Source organism: Alosa sapidissima, chromosome 5 (genome assembly GCF_018492685.1).
Source record: "Alosa sapidissima isolate fAloSap1 chromosome 5, fAloSap1.pri, whole genome shotgun sequence".
Taxonomy (NCBI): domain Eukaryota; kingdom Metazoa; phylum Chordata; class Actinopteri; order Clupeiformes; family Clupeidae; genus Alosa; species Alosa sapidissima.
The window spans coordinates 1,747,102-1,767,145 of record NC_055961.1 but is presented as its reverse complement, the minus strand read 5'-3'; the positions used below and the strand labels follow the sequence as shown (position 1 = coordinate 1,767,145).

The 20,044-nt window shown below is 45.0% G+C and overlaps 1 protein-coding gene across 1 annotated transcript in view; it reads right to left on the bottom strand.

Annotated features, from left to right (window-relative positions):
- The window catches only part of smg6 (SMG6 nonsense mediated mRNA decay factor), a 33,863-nt gene extending 25,557 nt beyond the window's left edge, over positions 1 to 8,306 (bottom strand). Inside the window, 2 exon segments of the mRNA XM_042091033.1 lie at positions 1,298 to 3,803; positions 8,192 to 8,306. Of these exon segments, the coding sequence (XP_041946967.1) occupies positions 1,298 to 3,803; positions 8,192 to 8,282 (2,597 nt within the window). The 5' untranslated portion in view covers positions 8,283 to 8,306.
- Positions 8,307 to 20,044: the final 11,738 nt, after the last annotated feature.

Below are 20,044 nucleotides of genomic sequence, written 5' to 3'. Positions count from 1 at the left end.
ATGGGCTTACTCTGGATCAACTGGACAAACATCATCTGTTCTTGGACAAGAAACTACCGAGCAACGAGCCTAGCCTATGCCTTCACAAAGATAGACAGGCCTGGGACCAGACGCCTCTATTCCTCATCAGCCTAGTAGTACAAGCCCACTGAGTTTGATGTACCCCGGTGATGTGGAGCATTCTACTGTACTGACCCGAGCATTCTACTGTACTGACCCAAACATGTGATGTGATGTGACCCGGTGCTGTACTGACCCGAGCATGTCATGTGATGTGGAGCGTTCTACTGTACGGACCCGAGCGTGTCATGTGATGTGGAGCGTTCTACTGTACTGACCCGAGCGTGTCATGTGATGTGGAGCATTCTACTGTACTGACCCAAACATGTGATGTGATGTGACCCGGTGCTGTACTGACCCGAGCATGTCATGTGATGTGGAGCGTTCTACTGTACTGACCCGAGCGTGTCATGTGATGTGGAGCGTTCTACTGTACTGACCCGAGCGTGTCATGTGATGTGGAGCGTTCTACTGTACTGACCCGAGCGTGTCATGTGATGTGGAGCATTCCACTGTACTGACCCGAGCGTTCTACTGTACTGATCCGAGCGTGTCATGTGATGTGGAGCGTTCTACTGTACTGACCCGAGCGTTCTACTGTACTGACCCAAACATGTGATGTGATCCGGTGCTGTACTGACCCGAGCATGTCATGTGATGTGGAGCGTTCTACTGTACTGACCCGAGCGTGTCATGTGATGTGGAGCGTTCTACTGTACTGACCCGAGCGTTCTACTGTACTGACCCAAACATGTGATGTGATGTGACCCTGTGCTGTACTGACCCGAGCATGTCATGTGATGTGGAGCGTTCTACTGTACTGACCCGAGCGTTCTACTGTACTGACCCAAACATGTGATGTGATGTGGAGCGTTCTACTGTACTGACCCAAACATGTGATGTGATGTGACCCGGTGCTGTACTGACCCGAGCGTTCTACTGTACTGACCCGAGTGTTCTACTGTACTGACCCAAACATGTGATGTGATGTGGAGCGTTCTACTGTACTGACCCAAACATGTGATGTGATGTGACCCGGTGCTGTACTGACCCGAGCATGTCATGTGATGTGGAGCATTCTACTGTACTGACCCGAGCGTGTCATGTGATGTGGCGCATTCTACTGTACTGGCCCGAGCGTGTCATGTGACCGCGGTGCTGTACTGGCCCGAGCGTGTCATGTGACCGCGGTGCTGTACTGGCCCGAGCGTGTCATGTGACCCGGCGCTGTACTGACCTGAGCTGGGCCATGCGCTCCAGGCCGTCCAGGCTGACGTGGTCTCTGGACAGCAGGTTGCTGAGCTGCAGCTCCTGTGTGAGTGCAGCCCTGAGCAGCCTGGCCAGCTCGCCGCGCGCCTGCTCCTCCGCCTCCTCTGGGGACAGCGGTGGCCCCGCCTGGTGCCCGCCCTGCGCGGCCGGCCCGTAGGAGCTGTAGTGGGGCGGAGACGGGTACATGTCGCCGGCGTAGGGCATGGCGTACGGGTAGGCGTAGCGGGGGGGCGTGCCCGAGGCGTCGGCTGGCACCGGGTAGCAGTAGGGGTTGTCCGAGTTCTGGAACTTGTAGTAGGCCACGGCGGAGTTGGGGTGGGCTTTGAAGTGCTCCCCCTTGTGGACGGGAGGGCTCCCGGCGGCCTCGTCGTCGGTGTCGTGGAAGTGCAGCGGGCCGTAGCCGCCGTGGGGCAGCATGTAGAGGGGGAGCTGGGTGGTGCCGTGCGGGGGGTGCAGCTGACCGCGGGCAGCCAGGGCGGGCTTCTGGTCGGGGTTGTTGGGGTCCCAGAGCCTCCTGGTGCCCCCCCCACGGCCGCCCCTCCCCCGGCTCCAACGCGCCCCCCCGAACAGCTTGGGTCCCGGCTCTGGCGACCTGGTGAGGTCGGTGTGGGCTGGCAGAACCAGGATGCCCCTGCCACGCCCGCGCGGTGCCTCACTCTGCCTCCTGCCCGGCGGGTCGTCTGCGGGCGCTGGGGCGCCACGGGTGGAACACGTCTGCCTGTCCACCGCCACCCTCAGGATCCCTCCTCGGCCCCCCGCGGAGACAGATCCCCCTCGCTGAGCCCCGACGGACTTCTCTGGGGTGTGTTCTGGGCTCCAGTCCCCGTCGCTGGCCCTCGCTCTCCGAAGGTGCCCCTTCTCCCAGTGAGACTCCTCCAGGGAGTCGGAGGAGGACATGTCCCTGTTGTTGCGTCGCCGGCGGTGGTTGGCGTTTGGTCGGCCTCCATCTGTCCTCTCTCCCGCTGCTCTGTGGGCAGAAGGTTGCGCTCCATCCCGAGCACCCAACCCCGCATCACCAGCTGGTGCCCTGCGTCTATCGCCCTCTAGTGGGCCATCCAGGCTGGTGACACTACTGGCTGAGCTGGTGCTGCAGGTCCGGTTGCGAGCTCGCCGGATGTCCGATTTAGAGTAGCGCTTAGACGCCGTGGTTGCCTTGGTCCTGTTGGCTTTGCTGCGGTCAGCATCCTCGGTGACCCGCTCTGCCCTGGTGCTGTGGTCCTTGGCTCGGCGAGCAGAGTCTCTGGGCTGCCTGGGTGCACCCGCCTCTGGAGTCAGGGCTAAGCTCCTCCCCTTCTCCACGGGCTCGCTCTTTGTCCACTCGGACTGGGCCGTCCTGTCCCCTCCCCTCGTTCTGCGGCCTCCTTTATCCCTCTTCTTGTTGCCCCCCTCCGGCGTTGAGGCGACTTCGGTTCCGCCCCCGCTCGTTCGACTCTTCCTGCCGTCGTTGCCAGAACGCCTCGTCCGGTCCTGTCCCTCCTCGACGTCCCCTCCCCTCTTTCCCTCGTCGCACGCCACGCCACGACTGTCGCCAACGCTGAGCTTCTCCACTCTACTGGCCAGCGTGTCCACGCACGCCGGGTCCTCGCGCGACGCGCCCGGCGGTCCTCCGTCTCTTCTCGGCCGTCCTGGCTCCTGCTTCCTGTTTGAGTCCTTGCTGCGCCGGCCGCGGCCCCTCTCGCCCCTCCCTTTGCCCTGCGGCTCGGCGGCGCCTCTGCTGTCCTCGAGGTCCCCAGGCGGCGCGGCGGTCACGGCGCGCTCCGACTCCCGTCCACCCCCGTCCTTGTGCCCGAGCTCGGCCTCCCTGCTGCCCTTCTCCATCTCTCCGCTGGGACCCGAGGCCTCCGCGTCCACGCCGCCCTTCTCAGAGTCCTTGTGGTTTGGAGCGGAGTCTTTACCGCCCTTCTCAGAGTCCTTGTGGTTTGGAGCGGAGTCTTTACCGTCCTTCTCAGAGTCCTTGTGGTTTGGAGCGGAGTCTTTACCGCCCTTCTCAGAGTCCTTGTGGTTTGGAGCGGAGTCTTTACCGCCCTTCGCCCTGCGTCCCCCCGCCTGGTATATCTGGCGGTCAGGCTTGCGTGCTTTGCGCGCATGTTTAGGTGAGGTGGGCAGCCCCGGGTCAGACCCCTGGCCATCCTTCACAACGACACCCTTCCTGCCAGACGTTTCCGGGCCTCCGCTCTCAAAGCTGACGTTGCTAAGGTCAGCATCCGACAGCAGAGCGTCCTCCTGGTGGGTAGCGTCCCTGTGCACCCTGTGCTTGGCATTGCTGTGAGGTCGGTCAGTCCCCAAGACTGGCATGTCCTTCTTTGACATGGCTTCGTCTACTGCTGGAGCCGATTGTTCCGTTTGAGACGGGGCTTGCTGCGGGTCGTCCGTCTCTACGCTGTCCTTGCGTTTGTGTCCTGCGCTCGGCTGATAGCGCTGCATATCTGGCCGCTTCCCGTCTCGCTGTTTGTGCCGTTTATCTTCTCGAACCTCTGCAGAGGAAACAGAACAACTGCCATTAAGGGACATACATGATGCACATGGGAGCAGGTGAGGAGCAGAGAAACAGAAAGATCCTGAAAAATAGGCCAAAACACTGCTAGTTGCTTCCTGAGGCTTTCAGGATCTTTCTGTTTCTCTGCTCCTCACTAGCAGTGTATAGGCCTATTTGTATATATTTGCTGGGGCAACTATCAGTGTATTGGCCTATATCAGTGTATTGGCCTATAGGCCAATACACTGATAGTTGCCCCAGCAAATATATACAAATAGGCCTATACACTGCAAGTTGCCCTATACAGTATATATTACTGCTCAAAAAAATTAAGGGAACACTTCAATCATACACTGGATCGGTACTCTGACACTGTTTGGTTCTGAGCACAAGTAAAACTTTTGAGGCGAGTGTTTTATTTCGCAATAACTGTCAGACATTCTGTGAATGTAGTTTGAGAATGGAGAAAAGGGTGGAAGGTTTCAAAAAATGTGTTTTAACAATTGTGGAAAACTGTAAGTGTTCCCTTATTTTTTTTTTTAGCAGTATACAGGCCTACACACTGCTAGTTGACCCAGCAAATATATATATATATATATATATATATAAATAGGCCTACACACTGCTAGTTGACCCAGCAAATATTTGTAGTCATCACAGAATTTGAAATGATCAGACAAGGAATGTAAGATTAACATAGCAACAGTTATTCGCAAAAATAAGACAGGCTGGGGGTAGGAAACCCCTGTTCCCTGCAGTAGCCAAGTACAGTCAACACAATCCCACAAGGCCTGGTGCTTCAGTTATGCTTCTAAATGTACTAAATCCATTGTCACAGGGGATAATTAAATGTATTAGGTTTGGTGATTTATTCATCTCTGGGACAGCCATGAGCTGTGGTATTCTGGCACCACTCCACTAGGACTCTGCACTGCTAGTAATCTCATTTGCTAGCTCAGAGACGGCTCATCAAACTATATTAGGGGTTTGCACGGCGTGTCATCAGATCGGGACGTCGCCATATTGGAGATACTCGCCTCATTAGAAAGCATTAAACGTTCCACATACTCGACGCACCCGACCGGTAGCGCGACAATGTGACGTCACAGAAGCGCCGTAACCATTTATACTCGCGCATCGTGGTCACGACATTAGTTGCAATATTCTCCTGAACAGAGGTGTTGCTGTTGTGAAAAGATTAATGCTAACTACGTTACACAGCAGAAGAAGCTGCATTAAGAAACACTAGTAGCAGAGAATGTAAACGGGCTCTGCTATTAGTTAGCCTCTGTGATGGTACTTCAGACTTTGGTTGCTACTATTCACAACTACCACCATCATTATCATCTAGTTTCCAAGGTGTGCGCACAGGTAGATAGATAGATGGATATATAGATAGATAATTTAGTCACCCCGAGGGAAATTTTAATAATTTAAACAGTTTAGTTAGCTGGCTAGCTAGCTAGCAGCTGGCTGAGTTTGTGTAATTTCCTGAAGTGGAAAGAGATTTTGTTCAGGCCTTAATAGATATCCTTTGTTTGAAAATAAATCGTTTCTATTCTTTCCTCTTAATTCCATGTGTTGCAACTCTCGCTGGTAACTTTGTTAACTTATCCAGCAAACTATTAAAAATTCACGACTGTATCAAAACACTACAACTCTCGCTTGCCCTCGAACTAGTCCATCTTCCTGTTTCCGATTTGTCGCGCTCGTCTGAAAAAAAATGAGTGGTGCGCTACCTCGCGCTACCTGGCTAAAATCCTGGCGCGCCAGCAAGATCTACGTCATTTTGACGTCACAGTGTCGCGCTACCGGTCGGGTGCGTCGAGTATGTAGAAGCCCTTGGGCACTGAAGTAAATCCCTTACATCGTCAAGGAAAATGGTTAATTATTGCCGTGTTTTAGGTTGTACCAATAGGTCAGACCGAGAAAAACATCTGGAGTAGGTATCGACTTCCAAAAGTTATTAAAAAAACAGGGTGAAAGGAGAATAATGCCAGAAGCCATCAGAGGAAGGGGGGGCGCTTGTGGTTGGACTTGGTATTGCGTCTTCCTCACCCAACTCATATGGATCTGCGCTGCCAATAAACCGTCATTTCTCGAAATATTGTGCCTTTGATGAGCTTTTCTGTTGTTGTTTCTTGTTTAGACATGGTTCTAATCACTTAAGGTATCCAGCGTGCATAATACTCCATTGTGCTTCATTCAGTTCTTGACGCCAAGTGCCTCCATCATTAACCTGACCCTCGCCAGATGGTCTACTACATTAACCTGACCCTCACCAGATGGTCTACTACATTAACCTGACCCTCGCCAGATGGTCAGGTTACTCCAACATTAACCTGACCCTCGCCAGATGGTCTACTATAGTAACCTGACCCTCGCCAGATGGTCTACTATAGTAACCTGACCCTCGCCAGATGGTCAGGTTACTCCAACATTAACCTGACCCTCGCCAGATGGTCAGGTTACTCCAACATTAACCTGACCCTAGCCAGATGGTCAGGTTACTCCAACATGGCCATGCAGCTGGGTTACCGCCCAGAACGTGTCGTCTGTGCAAACCCCTCATTTCAATGGCTGATTTGTAAAACATCAATATTCCAATATCCCATTCATGTCAGGGGAAAGAGACAGGAATGCAGCACACCCACAATCACAGTCACAGAAATATGGTAATATCCTTAACCAACCCCACTCGAGCCATACTGTTGAAATGAAACTGGAGATAAACTAGTTAAACATTTAGGCTGTCGAAATTTTAACAAACAAATAACCTGCAATTACAAACAAGCCTTTGGCAAAGATCGTCTAGATACACTCAGAGTACGCCATAAGAAGCTACACTCAGAGTACGCCATAAGAAGCTACAGAGTAGAATCCTAGTTGTAGAGTTGGGCCTGTGCGCTGCTCGTGACCATGAGTACCGATAGTCTGTTATTCCTGATGGGGAGGTCAAGGTACCACAGAACCCTGGGACACTTGTCCTAATTGTAGCTCGGTATAAAGTTGAATGACTGAACGAAAACCCATGGAACATTTGGGAGGGTAGTGTTACATCTAATGCAGTGTTTCTCAAAGTGTGGTGGCGGGGACCACTGGTGCTCCGCAAGCTATCCCAAGTGGTCCGCGAGCAGACGTGGTAAAATATAATATAGATGAGTCGTTTGCAATATTGAATCAACTTGTATGTGGATCCAAACAGTTCTGCAACATGCCAATGTGAGCTACGCCAGTTAAATCATACGAATCCTCTGACACAATAAGCAAGGTCCAAAGACAATAACGAAGGTGGTTCAGTGAGTAGGCCTATTGTGTAATATGCTGTTGAATGATCTACTGTTTGTTTTTTTGCTAGGTGATCCGTGATTTTTTTTATTTATTTTTTTATTGGTTAAGTGGTCCTTGGTCTGAAAAAGTTTGAGAAACACATTAAATACATAAAAACCTACAGTGCCATACAAGAGCAGTATGCTAAACAACTGTTACAATAGGTTTACAAAATATGTAGGTGTTGTAGATGTTAAGAGAATAAAAGCTACACACATTTCAAACTTCCTGAAAGTGGATAAGCAGATGATTTAGCTAGCGCTGACCTGGCTAGCTCTAGTTAAAGTTGCTCCGAGTTTCCTCCAAGATTGAAAGCAGCCTGTGTAGATCACTGATAGCTGTTAAAAGCGTTAAGAACGTATAAACTGCAGTCCCTTCGAGATTTCTCGGTTGCAGATACGTTAACATAACCTAGTAAAAGATAACCCAATCACTTAAAGTTGGCGTTTAAATAACATACGTAGTTAGCTGGCTATTGTTTGTACAATAACAACTTCATAACACGTAACTTGCTAGCTATCACTAACCGTTACGTTAACGTTGTCAATAGCCGATTAGCCTTAACTTTTATTTCCCATCCGCTTAGATAGTTGGGTGTGAGTTTATAACAAGATACACAAAATCAACAAACCACGTCAACATATACGACGATGGCTAAATATTGGCTACACTGTGCATAAATCATCGGTATATAATATTAACAGTAAACAGGTAGGCTAATTGACGTCTGCTAAGTTTGCTAATCGTAACCTCGCTGTAATGCACACCGGTAGAGAGAGGAACACTATGCGTAGCAAGGTTTTCAAAACAAACGCGGCAGAGCCCACATGAGTCTGCTAACATTAGCGCAAAGCTACCTAGCTTATGAAGAGAGCTAGCGATAGCTCACTAACTTGTTGGTCAGCGAAAGTGCAATATGGCTAAACTGACGTTAGCTAGCTAATGCTAGTTGTCTTGCTAGCAACTTTGTTGCGTTACAGTTAAACTTCTAAAAAGTAAGTTTACAGTGGTCGTCATTGGCATGTGAATAATAAACTTGGAGAACACCACTCTGACCTTTGACATTCCCTCGACGAGTAACTAATGTTGAAGCCTCTGCTCTTAGTTCTGCAGCGGATATTCGTACTCTGTCTAGCTCCTCCGCCATCTTCGTCCTCGGGTCTCCATCGATCTGCATCCAATAGAAACATACGGCAACTTGGCAGGGTCAAACTTTACGCGTTCATGAACAATGCGGTGCACTGCTGTCATGCTCAGAAACTACACAGGCAACTAACCAAACAGTGGTTGGGTGGAAGGAGACTACTACGGGTTTCTGAGGACAACGACGACAATAAAAAACTAGAAAATGTAATTTCAAGGAAATTACCAGTGCATGAAAATATAAACATACTGTATATTAACATAAAATGCAAAACAAACTTTTATTTGGAAACAGTTGGCAGGAGTCATAGTTGATAACAACTGACAGTTGAAATGTCTGAACAGTTAAATAGTTGAGTAGTTTAAATAGTTAAATTATTTAATAGTGAATTATTGTAGTGAGGACATTTATTTTGAAACAGCTGTGGGCAGAGGAAATAGGAACAGAATCTGTAGTCTTAAGAGAGCCAGATTGTATGCTTAAGCCTGAGACAGAGTATATAGTTTAAAAGTTGAATTTAGATAGTGTAATGGATGTTGATAGGCAGATTGTTTAATGGATGTTGGTGGATAGTTTAATGGGTGGATTATTGAATGGTTTGAAGAGGATGAATGGATAGAAAGTTGGATGGAATGTGCCTTATATCCTTGTAGAATGGAGAGCCACAGAGAGAGTTGGCCTAGTCGAGCAAAAATCAGTTGATACAGGTGCAATCAGTTTAACTGGCCCTTTGATGGGTCCTAGTTGAGCAGCTGGAAGTTGATACAGGTGCAAATCAAGTTAATTAGCCCATTGTGATGTCATCAGCCCATGTTAAGTCTATGGGGAAAAATAAGCTTGTTACAGTGCATGCAAATGCACTGTACTGTTCTTCCTAGGCAACAACAACTTTTTCTTATTACAGTGCATGAAAATGCACTGTACTGTTCTTCCAAGGCAACAACAACAACTTATTACAGTTAAGTTGAAAAGACATAGCAGCTTGGTCTGTTTGAATACCTACGTTACAAAGTTTGAATGAAGTTTCTAAGTTAAACTGTTCAAGAGAAATTGCGTACGGAAAAAGTGGTAAGCGGAATAATAATAACTAGAAATGCAATTCCAAGGAATTACCAGTGCATGAAAATGCTAAAGTTGTGATGTAAAATATCATGTATAGTTAAAACAGATAATACAGAGATGGTTACTACGGTGATGCTAGGATAGACATGGTGGTTGCATAGCTTAATAAAAGTTGATAGTTTAAAAGTAGACTGTTTAAAAGCTGAATGTAGATAGTTTAAAAGTTGTTGATAGACAGTAGATAGTTTAAAAGTTGTTGATAGACAGATAGTTTAATAGATAGTTTAATGATAGTTTAAAAGTAGACCGTTTAAAAGTTGAAGGTAAATAGTTTAAAAGTTGTTGACAGACTGGAAGTTGAATTAATGTTGATATTCAAATAGTTTAATGGCTGTGTATAGGTAGATATTTGACGATAACTGAAAGTTGGAATGGCTCTAATGTTTGCTAGCAGTTATGCTAAGATTTTTAACTATGCTAACCATGCTACTTAGCTAATGTTTTATAGTAGTGCTAGTAATGCTAACCTGCTAACCATGCTACTTAGTTAACGTTTTCTAGCAGTTTAATGAATGTTGATATTCAAATAGTTTAATGGTGATAACTGAAAGTTGGAATGGCTCTAATGTTTACTAGCAGTTATGCTAAGATTTTTAATTCTGCTAACCATGCTACTTAGCTAATGTTTTATAGCAGTGCTAGCAATGCTTACATGCTAACCATGATACTTAGCTAACTTAACTAACATTTGCTAGCAGTTTTGCTAAACATGCTAACTATGCTAGCAATGCTAACATGCTAACTATGTTAACCATGTGACTTAGCTAACCAAGCTTATCATTTTAGTAGTTATGCTAACTATGTTAATTAACATGTGAACAATGCTAGCATGCTAACTATGTTAACCATGTTACTTAGCTAACTTAGCTAATTATTTTTAGCAGTTATGCTAAAAATGCTAACTAGCATGCTAGCATGCTAACTATGCTAACCATGTTACTTAGCTAATCATTTTTAGTAGTTATGCTAACTATGCTAACTATCATGCTAACTATGCTAACCATGTTATTTTAGCTAACCTAGCTAATCATTTTTAGCAGTTTTGCTAAAAATGCTAACTAACATGTTAACATGCTAACTATGCTAACCATGTTACTTAGCTAACTTAGCTAATCATTTTTAGCAGTTATGCTAACTATGCTAACTAGCATGGTAACATTTTAGCATGCTAACTATGCTAACCATGTTACTTTAGCTAACCTAGCTAATCATTTTTAGCAGTTTTGCTAAAAATGCTAACTAGCATGCTAACATGCTAACTATTCTAACCATGTGACTTAGCTAACCTAGCTAATCATTTTTAGCAGTTTTGTTAAAAATGTTAACAATGTTAGCAATGCTAACATGCTAACTTTGCTAACCATGCTAACTAGCTACAGTGGGTAGGAGTCATAGTTGATGAAAAGTGTTGACATAGTTGATGACAAGTTAAAAGTTGTTGATAGACAGCTAGTGAATGTATATAGTTTAAAAGTTTAAAAGTTGAATGTAGATAGTTTAAAAGTTCTTGATAGACAGCTAGTTTAATAGATAGATAGTTTAATGATAGTTTAAAAGTAGACCGTTTAAAAGTTGAATGTAAAAAGTTCAGTAGTTTAATGGGTTACATTGTTTAACAGTGGATTATTGTAGTGAGGACTTTTATTTTGAAACAGTTTTGGGCAGAGGAAACAGTTGAATAGGATGTGTAGTCTTAATTAACCCAGATTGTATGCTTAAAGCCTGAGGCTGCAGGTGGCCTGAACACCTGCCATAGGATTCTAATTGCTTAACGGCCGTATTATGATGTCACAATCGGCAATGTTAAGTCTATGGGGATTTTTAAAAAGTTTTTCTTTAATAGTTTAAAAAGTATAAAAGTTTCAAAGTTGAAAAGTCATACCAACCCGATCTGTTTGAAGACCTACGTAACAAAGTTTGAATGAAGTTTCTAAGTTAAACTGTTCAAGAGAAATAGCGTACGGAAAAAGTAGTAAGCGGAATAATAATAATAACTAGAAAAGCATTTCCTGAAGGAAATACAGTGCATGAAAATGCAAAAAATATGATGTAAAATATCATACAGAGTAAAAACAAACTATATTGGTTGCTAGGTAGATGAGGTTTAATATAGTTGGAATGACTGAACAGTTAAATAGGTGGATAGTTTATATAGGTAAATGATTTACTTGGTAGATAAGGTTTAATATAGTTGGAATGATTGAACGGTTAAATAAGTGGATAGTTTAAATGGTTAAATTATTTAGGTAGATAGTTGACGATAACTGATGTTTGCTAGCAGTTATGCTAACTATATTAACAAAGATAATAATGTTAACCAAGTTACTATGCTAACTAGCATGCTAACAATGTTAAAATGCTAAGTATGCTAACCATGTGACTTAGCTAACTTAGCTAATTATTTTTAGCAGTTATGCTAACTAACATGCTAATTATGCTAACTATGCTAACCATGTGACTTAGCTAATCATTTTAAGGAATTTTGCTAAAAATGCTAACTAGCATGCTAACATGCTAACTATGCTAACCATGTTACTTAGCTAACTTAGCTAATCGTTTTTAGCAATTTTGCTAAAAATGCTAACTAGCATGCTAACATGCTAGCGCTAGCATGCTAACTATGCTAACCACGTTACTTAGCTAACTTAGCTAATCGTTTTTAGCAATTTTGCTAAAAAAAATGCTAACTAGCATGCTAACATGCTAGCATGCTAACTATGCTAACCACGTGACTTAGCTGACTTAGCTAATCGTTTTTAGTAGTTTTGCTAAAAATGCTAACTAGCATGCTAACATGCTAGCATGCTAACTATGCTAACCATGTTACTTAGCTAACTTAGCTAACTAGCTACAGTGGGTAGGAGTCATAGTTGATGACAAGTAACAGTTACAATGGCTGAACAGTTAAAAAGTTCAGTAGTTTAAAGGGTTAAATTGTTTAACAGTGAAATATTGTAGTGAGGACTTTTATTTTGAAACAGTTTTTGGCAGAGGAAGCAGTTGAATAGGGTGTGTAGTCTTAATAGGGCCAGTTTGTATGCTTAAAGCCTGAGACTGGCAGTTGATTCAGGTGGCCCGAACACCTGCCATAGGATTCTAATTGCTTAACGGCTCTATTGTGATGTCATCAGCCCATGTTAAGTCTATGGGGAAATTTTGACTAGTTTTTAATTAATAGTTTAAAAAGTATAAAAGTTACAAAGTTGAAAAATACAAAGCCCACATGTCCTAAGTAAGACCTACGTAACATAGTTTGAATGAAGTTTCTACGTTAAACGGTTTAAGCTGCATTAACTGCGTTAGAAGAAGAAGATTAAGAAGAAGAAAAAGCCTTGGAATAACAGTACAGTGCATTTTCATGCACTGTAATAAGAAGCCTAGGAAGAACAGTACAGTGCATTTTCATGCACTGTAATAAGCAGAAGAAGAATAAGAAGCCTAGGAAGAACAGTACAGTGCATTTTCATGCACTGTAATAAGAAGAAGCCTAGGAAGAACAGTACAGTGCATTTTCATGCACTGTAATAAGAAGAAGTTGCCTAGGAAGAACAGTACAGTGCATTTTCATGCACTGTAAGAAGAAGAAGTTGCCTAGGAAGAACAGTACAGTGCATTTTCATGCACTGTAAGAAGAAGAAGAAGAAGAAGACTTCGGATAACAGAACAGTGCATTTTCATGCACTGTAATAATTGTTGAATCGTGGTTTCAGTTATAAAGACCCTATAAACCCTGCTTACAACATAACCAAATTTGAAAAGAATATGCATAGCACTATCCAATACAATAGTCACACTGTTGCATAAAAGATGCAGTATAAAAGTATAATAAGCCTAACTTATTTCTGTTTTCTCTGTTCAAAACTCGGTTTACACAAAGATTATAGACTTTCTCTCAGAAAGGAGTCTTGCATGTCTTCTCTCTGAACATTGACACAGAATTAAACAATAAGGATAGTTCCTAAACTGCATATTTCTTACATGCCTGAAGCATTAGGTTAATTAAACAGTGGTGTTTACAGTTTTTTCTGAATGCTTAAACACAACCGTGATTCTTAGCACAATTTCTAAAACTATTAATACTTATAGCAAAATCACTCACTGAGTTTGCAAAACTAAAAGCACAAACACTGCTTTGCACACATTTAGCCTATCCTGTTTTAATTTCAAGCAGAAAAAGTAAATTTCACGAGACAAATTAGAACAAACTGTTCTGGTAAAATAGTTGCTTATTCTATATGGATGACTGTATAGTGATACAGTATGTATGTATGAATGGATGACTGTAGAGTTGTATGGTACAGTATGTATGTATGGATGACGGCATTGTATGGTACAGTATGTATGTATTTAGCCTGCGTTTCCGTAGACAGTAGGCTAGGCTACACCATAAGCTACTTTGCGAATAAAACACTTAACAGCTGCTAACCGTCACCATCCACCACAAGGATCTAATGGAAAATGATCTGTCGTTACCTTTTTGCTTCCTAAAATGTTACTCTCTCTCTCTGTAATGTAATTCCTGAATTTTCTAAAAAAATGTAACATTTTCTGAATATTTTAATGATATTATGTACTGTAGATGATGAAATCCTCAAATCCTTTACAATTTCATGTAACATTATTCTTATATTGTTTCATAATTTGCCCACACAGTTTTACACAGAGTGATGAATACCTCCACATCTTAACTTCTGAGCAGGACTGCAAGGGCAAGATGGGGCATGGAATTCAAATAGCGGCCTAGTTTTACTGATTCTATTGAAATACTGTCTTCGATCCACAAAATATTCATGTCTATCCATCAATCAATCTATCAATCTATCTATCTTATCTTTAATATTTGTAATGAAAACTATATTTGCTGTAATGAAAACTTGTAGCCCAATTTAAGGGGAAACATAAAACAAGAAAACTGACTGATTGCCGATGCAATTTAACACTGATACCTAATATTTGCCATGGCTCTGTTAATATCTATGTAGATGACACATTTAACAGTGTCTGTATGCATGATATCTCTCTCTCTCTCCCTCCCTCTTTCTGTCATCCCTTCTCTCTCTCTCTCTCTGTCTGTCTCTCTCTCGCTCTCCTTTCTTCCCTCGCCCACTCGCGCTCCTTCTCTCTCTCGGGGGATATAGTGGAGAGGTGTGAATGGAACTGGGAGAGCGGTGACTCATCCTCTGTGAGTCATGTGTTGAGAAGGCGGTGGGTGGGTGGGAGGGGGTTGAGGGGAGGGGAGGGGAGGGGGGTAAATTAGTAAATATCTGGCAAATTCACAATTCTCACAAATGAAACATTGTTGTGTTAGACTGAACATATGGGGGAGGGGGGGGGCACCAGATCAACAGGCTCCAGAGCATGGCTGGCATGAGCCCAGAGAAGTGTGGATGATTAAATGTGCATCTCATGAAGACCCTGCATTTGCTCACACTCTGCCTGCTTACATGGCATGCAGCTGAGTGGAGCATTGGATGGCATGCACATCACAGCCAGCAGGGGGCAGTGCATCTCTGGGTAAAGAAGGAGAGATGTCTACAGAAATAAGTCCTCGTCCTACGGCTTCATCCCCCACCACCGACCAGTTATTGTCTGTGCAGAGAAATGAGTATGGTTCTAATGGCTAAACTAAGTAGCAGAATTACTCTACTGTACTGTAAGTAACAGAATTACTCTACTGTACTGTAAGTAACAGAATTAGGTCATGTTTAACCAAAATGATATCTGAAAAATATAAAAAGGTGTAAAGCATTATTTGAAATGTATAACAAAGAGCATGCTTGTCTTTGTGTCAGTGAAAGCAGCAGCATGACATCACAGCACGTTCCTCCGAGAACACTTCCTCATGCAGCTGCCCTTTTCTGGACAAGGGCGGGAAGTAGGAGGGGACTGGAAGGGAGATGGAGAGAGAGAGAGAGAGAGAGAGAGAGAGAGGTGAGAGAAAGAGAGCGGGGAGAGAAAGATAGGAAAGAGAGAGGGAGAGAGGGAGAGAGAGAGGGAGTAGGGAGGTCACCGCACAGGAGTAAAATGGGACAGTTTTAGCCAATGGTAGAGTAAACAGCTCCATTTCCCTAGCAACACAGCTGCAGCACAGCCTTTTAAAGGAGACCAGCTCCATTTCCCTAGCAACACAGCTGCAGCACAGCCTTTTAAAGGAGAACAGCTCCATTTCCCTAGCAACACAGCTGCAGCACAGCCTTTTAAAGGAGAACAGCTCCATTTCCCTAACAACACAGCTGCAGCACAGCCTTTTAAAGGAGAACAGCTCCATTTCCCTAACAACACAGCTGCAGCACAGCCTTTTAAAGGAGAACAGCTCCATTTCCCTTCCACTGTTAGCATACACTCAGTCACATGTAGGAAAGATTCATCCCTTTGCAAAGGACCTCACCTGATGCTGATATTATGTACAATATAAAGACCATTTTCAGTATTATTAGAGTTTATTAAAGTTTATTTCAAACAACATAATTGTATGGTAAACATATTAGTCATTTCATTTCCATGTTTATTCCCCTGTTTTCCTCTTTTAACACCTGTAAAGTTGTATTCTGATTTTCCTCAGCAGATCATTTTGATGGCATGACGAAGGCATTCTTCTGTCTGCATCCGATGAGACTGGAGTCAGCCGATGAGAACGGAGTGACCTAATGGCCGCCAGCGCAGCACTCTGGTGCCGATTCTCTTGGAGGAGAGGGAGGAGGAGGAGGAGGAGGAGGAGGAGAAGGAGAGATGCAGAATACAGATGAGAAAAGCGGGGGTGGGTAGAGGGAGTTTTCTGCAGGTGAATTCTGAACATCAGGGGGTTTCTCCTGCCCACTCACTCTGCGCTCTCTCTCTCTCTCCCTCCCTCTATCTCTCTCTCTCTCTTCCTCCCTCCCTCAGTCTCTCTCCCCTCATCATCATCACTTTTCTCTCTTTCTCCACCCCCTCCCTCTATCTCTCTCTCTCTCTCTCTCCCTCCCTCTATCTCTCTCTCTTCCTCCCTCCCTCAGTCTCTCTCCCCTCATCATCATCACTTTTCTCTCTTTCTCCACCCCCTTCCTCTCTCTCTCTCTCTCTCTCTCTCTCACCTGAGTCTCTGAGGGGTGGAGGTGATGGGGTAGAGTTGAGGCTGGAGCTGGAGCTGACTTTCAGACGTGACAGAGAAGCCATCTGTGGGCTGAGCCCCATATGGACCAGGTGGGAGACAGACGCCGAGGGAGTCAACACTGGCCAGGGCTGAGGAAGGGAGAGAGGGATGCCAGGAGTCAACACTGGCCAGGGCTGAGGAAGGGAGAGAGGGAGGGGGGGAGAGGGAGAGAGAGAGGGAGAGAGAGAGAGGGGGGGAGATGTGAACAAATAAGAGGAAAGCAGGAGGGAAATGGTTTGTTTAAAGGAATAGAGGTGGCAAGAATGATGCAGCCATAGTGCTACCCTGCATAGTGCTACCCTGCATAGTGCTGCCCTGCATAGAATACCCTGCATAGAATACCCTGCATAGAATACCCTGCATAGTGCTACCCTGCATAGAATACCCTGCTGCAGTGAGGTAGAGACAATGATAGAGAGATAGACAGAGAGAGAGGGAGAGACAGAGGGAGAGAAAGAGTGGGAGTTAAAGATACAGCGAGACAGAGATACAGGGAGATACTGATGGTGGGAGAGAGAGAGAGAGAGAGAGAGAGCATAGTGCAAATGAAGATGGAACATGGCTCATTATGAGATACCAGACAGTGTTGTCACACATCCCACAAACACATTGTCAAACACTCATTACTTCAAGCAGCTTTAAAATATAATATAAAATATATATGAAATAAATGTAAACTGTATGTATAGATACTGTGTGTATATATATATATATATATATATATATATATATATATATATATATATATATATATATATATATAAACATACTGTATGCATAGATACTATTGTAACAGCACTTGGCGGAGGAGCAAATGATCATATGTGTTCTAATTCACATACAGAATGTGCATGGGGCTGAAAACAAGAGTTGATAATAAGATTAAGAATATTAACTCCAGATGCAGAATGTATAAGTATATAGTATAAGTATAAGTATATATACTCTTTGGATCCCGTGAGGGAAATTTGGTCTCTGCATTTATCCCAATCCGTGAATTAGTGAAACACACTCAGCACACAGTGAACACACAGTGAGGTGAAGCACACACTAATCCCGACACAGTGAGCTCAGGGATCAGTGAGGGGTTAGGTGTCTTGCTCAAGGACTTGTTTAGAGAGATTCAACTTGTGTTTACAACTGCTATAGTCCTGGGGCATGTGGGCATTTCTCTGGCCTGAGCGTGAATATTAAAAGCTGTAGTGAGAAACCCAAAGCTTCAACCTGTGGTTAAAAAAAAGTAATTTGATGTTTCGTAGAAGCCCAGCTCAGCAGAAAGTCAGACACAAGGAACATGCCAAGCAGCAGCAGGGCCGTCTCAGGGCCGTCTCACAGTTGTCTCACAGCCGTCTCACAGTCGTCTCAGGGCCAGGTTGAGCCATCTCACAGCCGTCTCAGGGCCAGGTTGGGCCTTCTCACGGCCGTCTCACAGTCATCTCACAGCCGTCTCACAGTCATCTCACAGCTTTCTCACAGTCGTCTCACAACCGTCTCAGGGCCAGGTTGGGCCGTCTCACGGCCGTCTCACAGCCTTCTCACAGTCGTCTCACAGCCGTCTCACAACCGTCTCACAGTCGTCTCACAGCCGTCTCAGGGCCGTCTCACAGCCGTCTCAGGGCCGTCTCAGGGCTGTCTCAGGGCTGTCTCAGGGCCAGCTTGCCAGGCTGGAGGAAGCAGCTTCAGAGATGGAGAAGCCAGCAAGGCACAGTGCACGGTCTGCAGACGCCCATGGCCACAGTGAGGTCCAGATGGACGGGGGAGGACAGGTATCTGCTGTTGGAGAAAGGGATTCAAGCGTCCCTCACATGCAGTCAGTGAAGGTGGGGATGATGACTTCATCTCCTTTCATCTCCTAGGACAGGCCTTCTCTATTTTACCAGCTAAAAAAGTGTAAAATCAGGGACTCACCACCAAGTTGTCTGTGACCACCATATATGGTCATTACCGTATATGGTCACTACCGTATCCGAGACACAGGAGGATTCCCTCTGGCCAGGCTGGGTGTCGCAAAGCAGTGTTGGTTGCTGATGACGGCCTTTTCCCAAGATCACAAAGAGATCTCCCTCCAGTCGACGTGGTTGGGTTCCTGCGCTGTTGGTCCTCCTCGCTGTGCCTCAGAGATAGGTAATCCCATCCTCGTCGCCATTAATGTTGTCAAAATTAATCCAAGACAACTGGTGTGAGACTGCAGCTTTATTCATGACACCGGGAGACTGGCACAGCAAATGTCAAGTAACAATCCCACACATCTGTGGGTGAATTTCCCCTTGAATTTCCCCTTGGGGTTCAATAAAGTATCTATCTATCAATCTATCTATCTATCTATCTATCAATCTATCAATCTATCTATCTATCTATCTATCTTGAAACCAGTTCTTATACCTTTAACACACACCCTCAGAACATCACAAGATGTCACCCACCAGTGATCATCTAACCATTTGGGTTTTAACAGAGATAAGACATGCTTACAAGAACCCTAAAACCTTGCCATGTTTATGTTGGTATCCCCAAGAACCCCGAAACCTTGCCATGTTTATGTTGGTGTCACCAAGGGGTCACCATCAGATACCCTACATTCCGACACAGGAGTTATCTTAACATTCACACACACACACACACGCACGCACACACACGCACACTTATCTTAACATTCACACACGCACACACGCACACACGCACGCACACACACGCACACTTATCTTAACATTCACACACACACACACACGCACGCACACACACGCACACTTATCTTAACATTCACACACACACACACACACACACACACACACACACACACGCACACTTATCTTAACATTCACACACACACACACACACACACAGTCCCAGACAGGAAGGGGGCGGAGGGGCGGTCACCGGTCAACTCCCCCTCACTTCTCATCCAGCTCTGCTCTCAGGCAGCAAGCCTCATTATATGCACGTCAGACAGAACCTCCCATCCCTCTAACTCTCTCTCTCCCTCTCTCTCCATCCCTCTAACTCTCTCTCTCTCTCCCTCTCTCTCTCCATCCCTCTAACTCTCTCTCTCTCTTTCTCCATCCCTCTAACTCTCTCTCTCCCTTTCTCTCTCTCTCCATCCCTCTAACTCTCTCCCTCCCTCTAACTCTCTCCCTCTCTCCCTCCCTCTAACTCTCTCCCTCTCTCTCTCCATCCCTCTAACTCTCTCTCTCTTTCCCTCTCTCTCTCCTTCCCTTTCTCTCCTCCTTCTCTCTCTGTCTAGTAATCAAAGAGAGAAACCCCAAATGAGGTAGGGGCATACTAGGGCCTCTGTGTGAGTCAGAGAGGGAGAAAGGGAGAGAGGGAGGGAGAGAGAGAAGGAGAGAGAGAGAGAGGGAGAGAAAGGGGGATGAGTGGGTGAGAGTAGAGAGAAAGGGAGTAAAAGAAAAAAGAGTTTTTCTTCTATTGATCCAACTGCATTCTGTGCCCTGAATATGGACAGTGGAGATAATTGTGTGTGTGTGTGTGTGTGTGTGTGTGTGTGTGTTGATGGAAA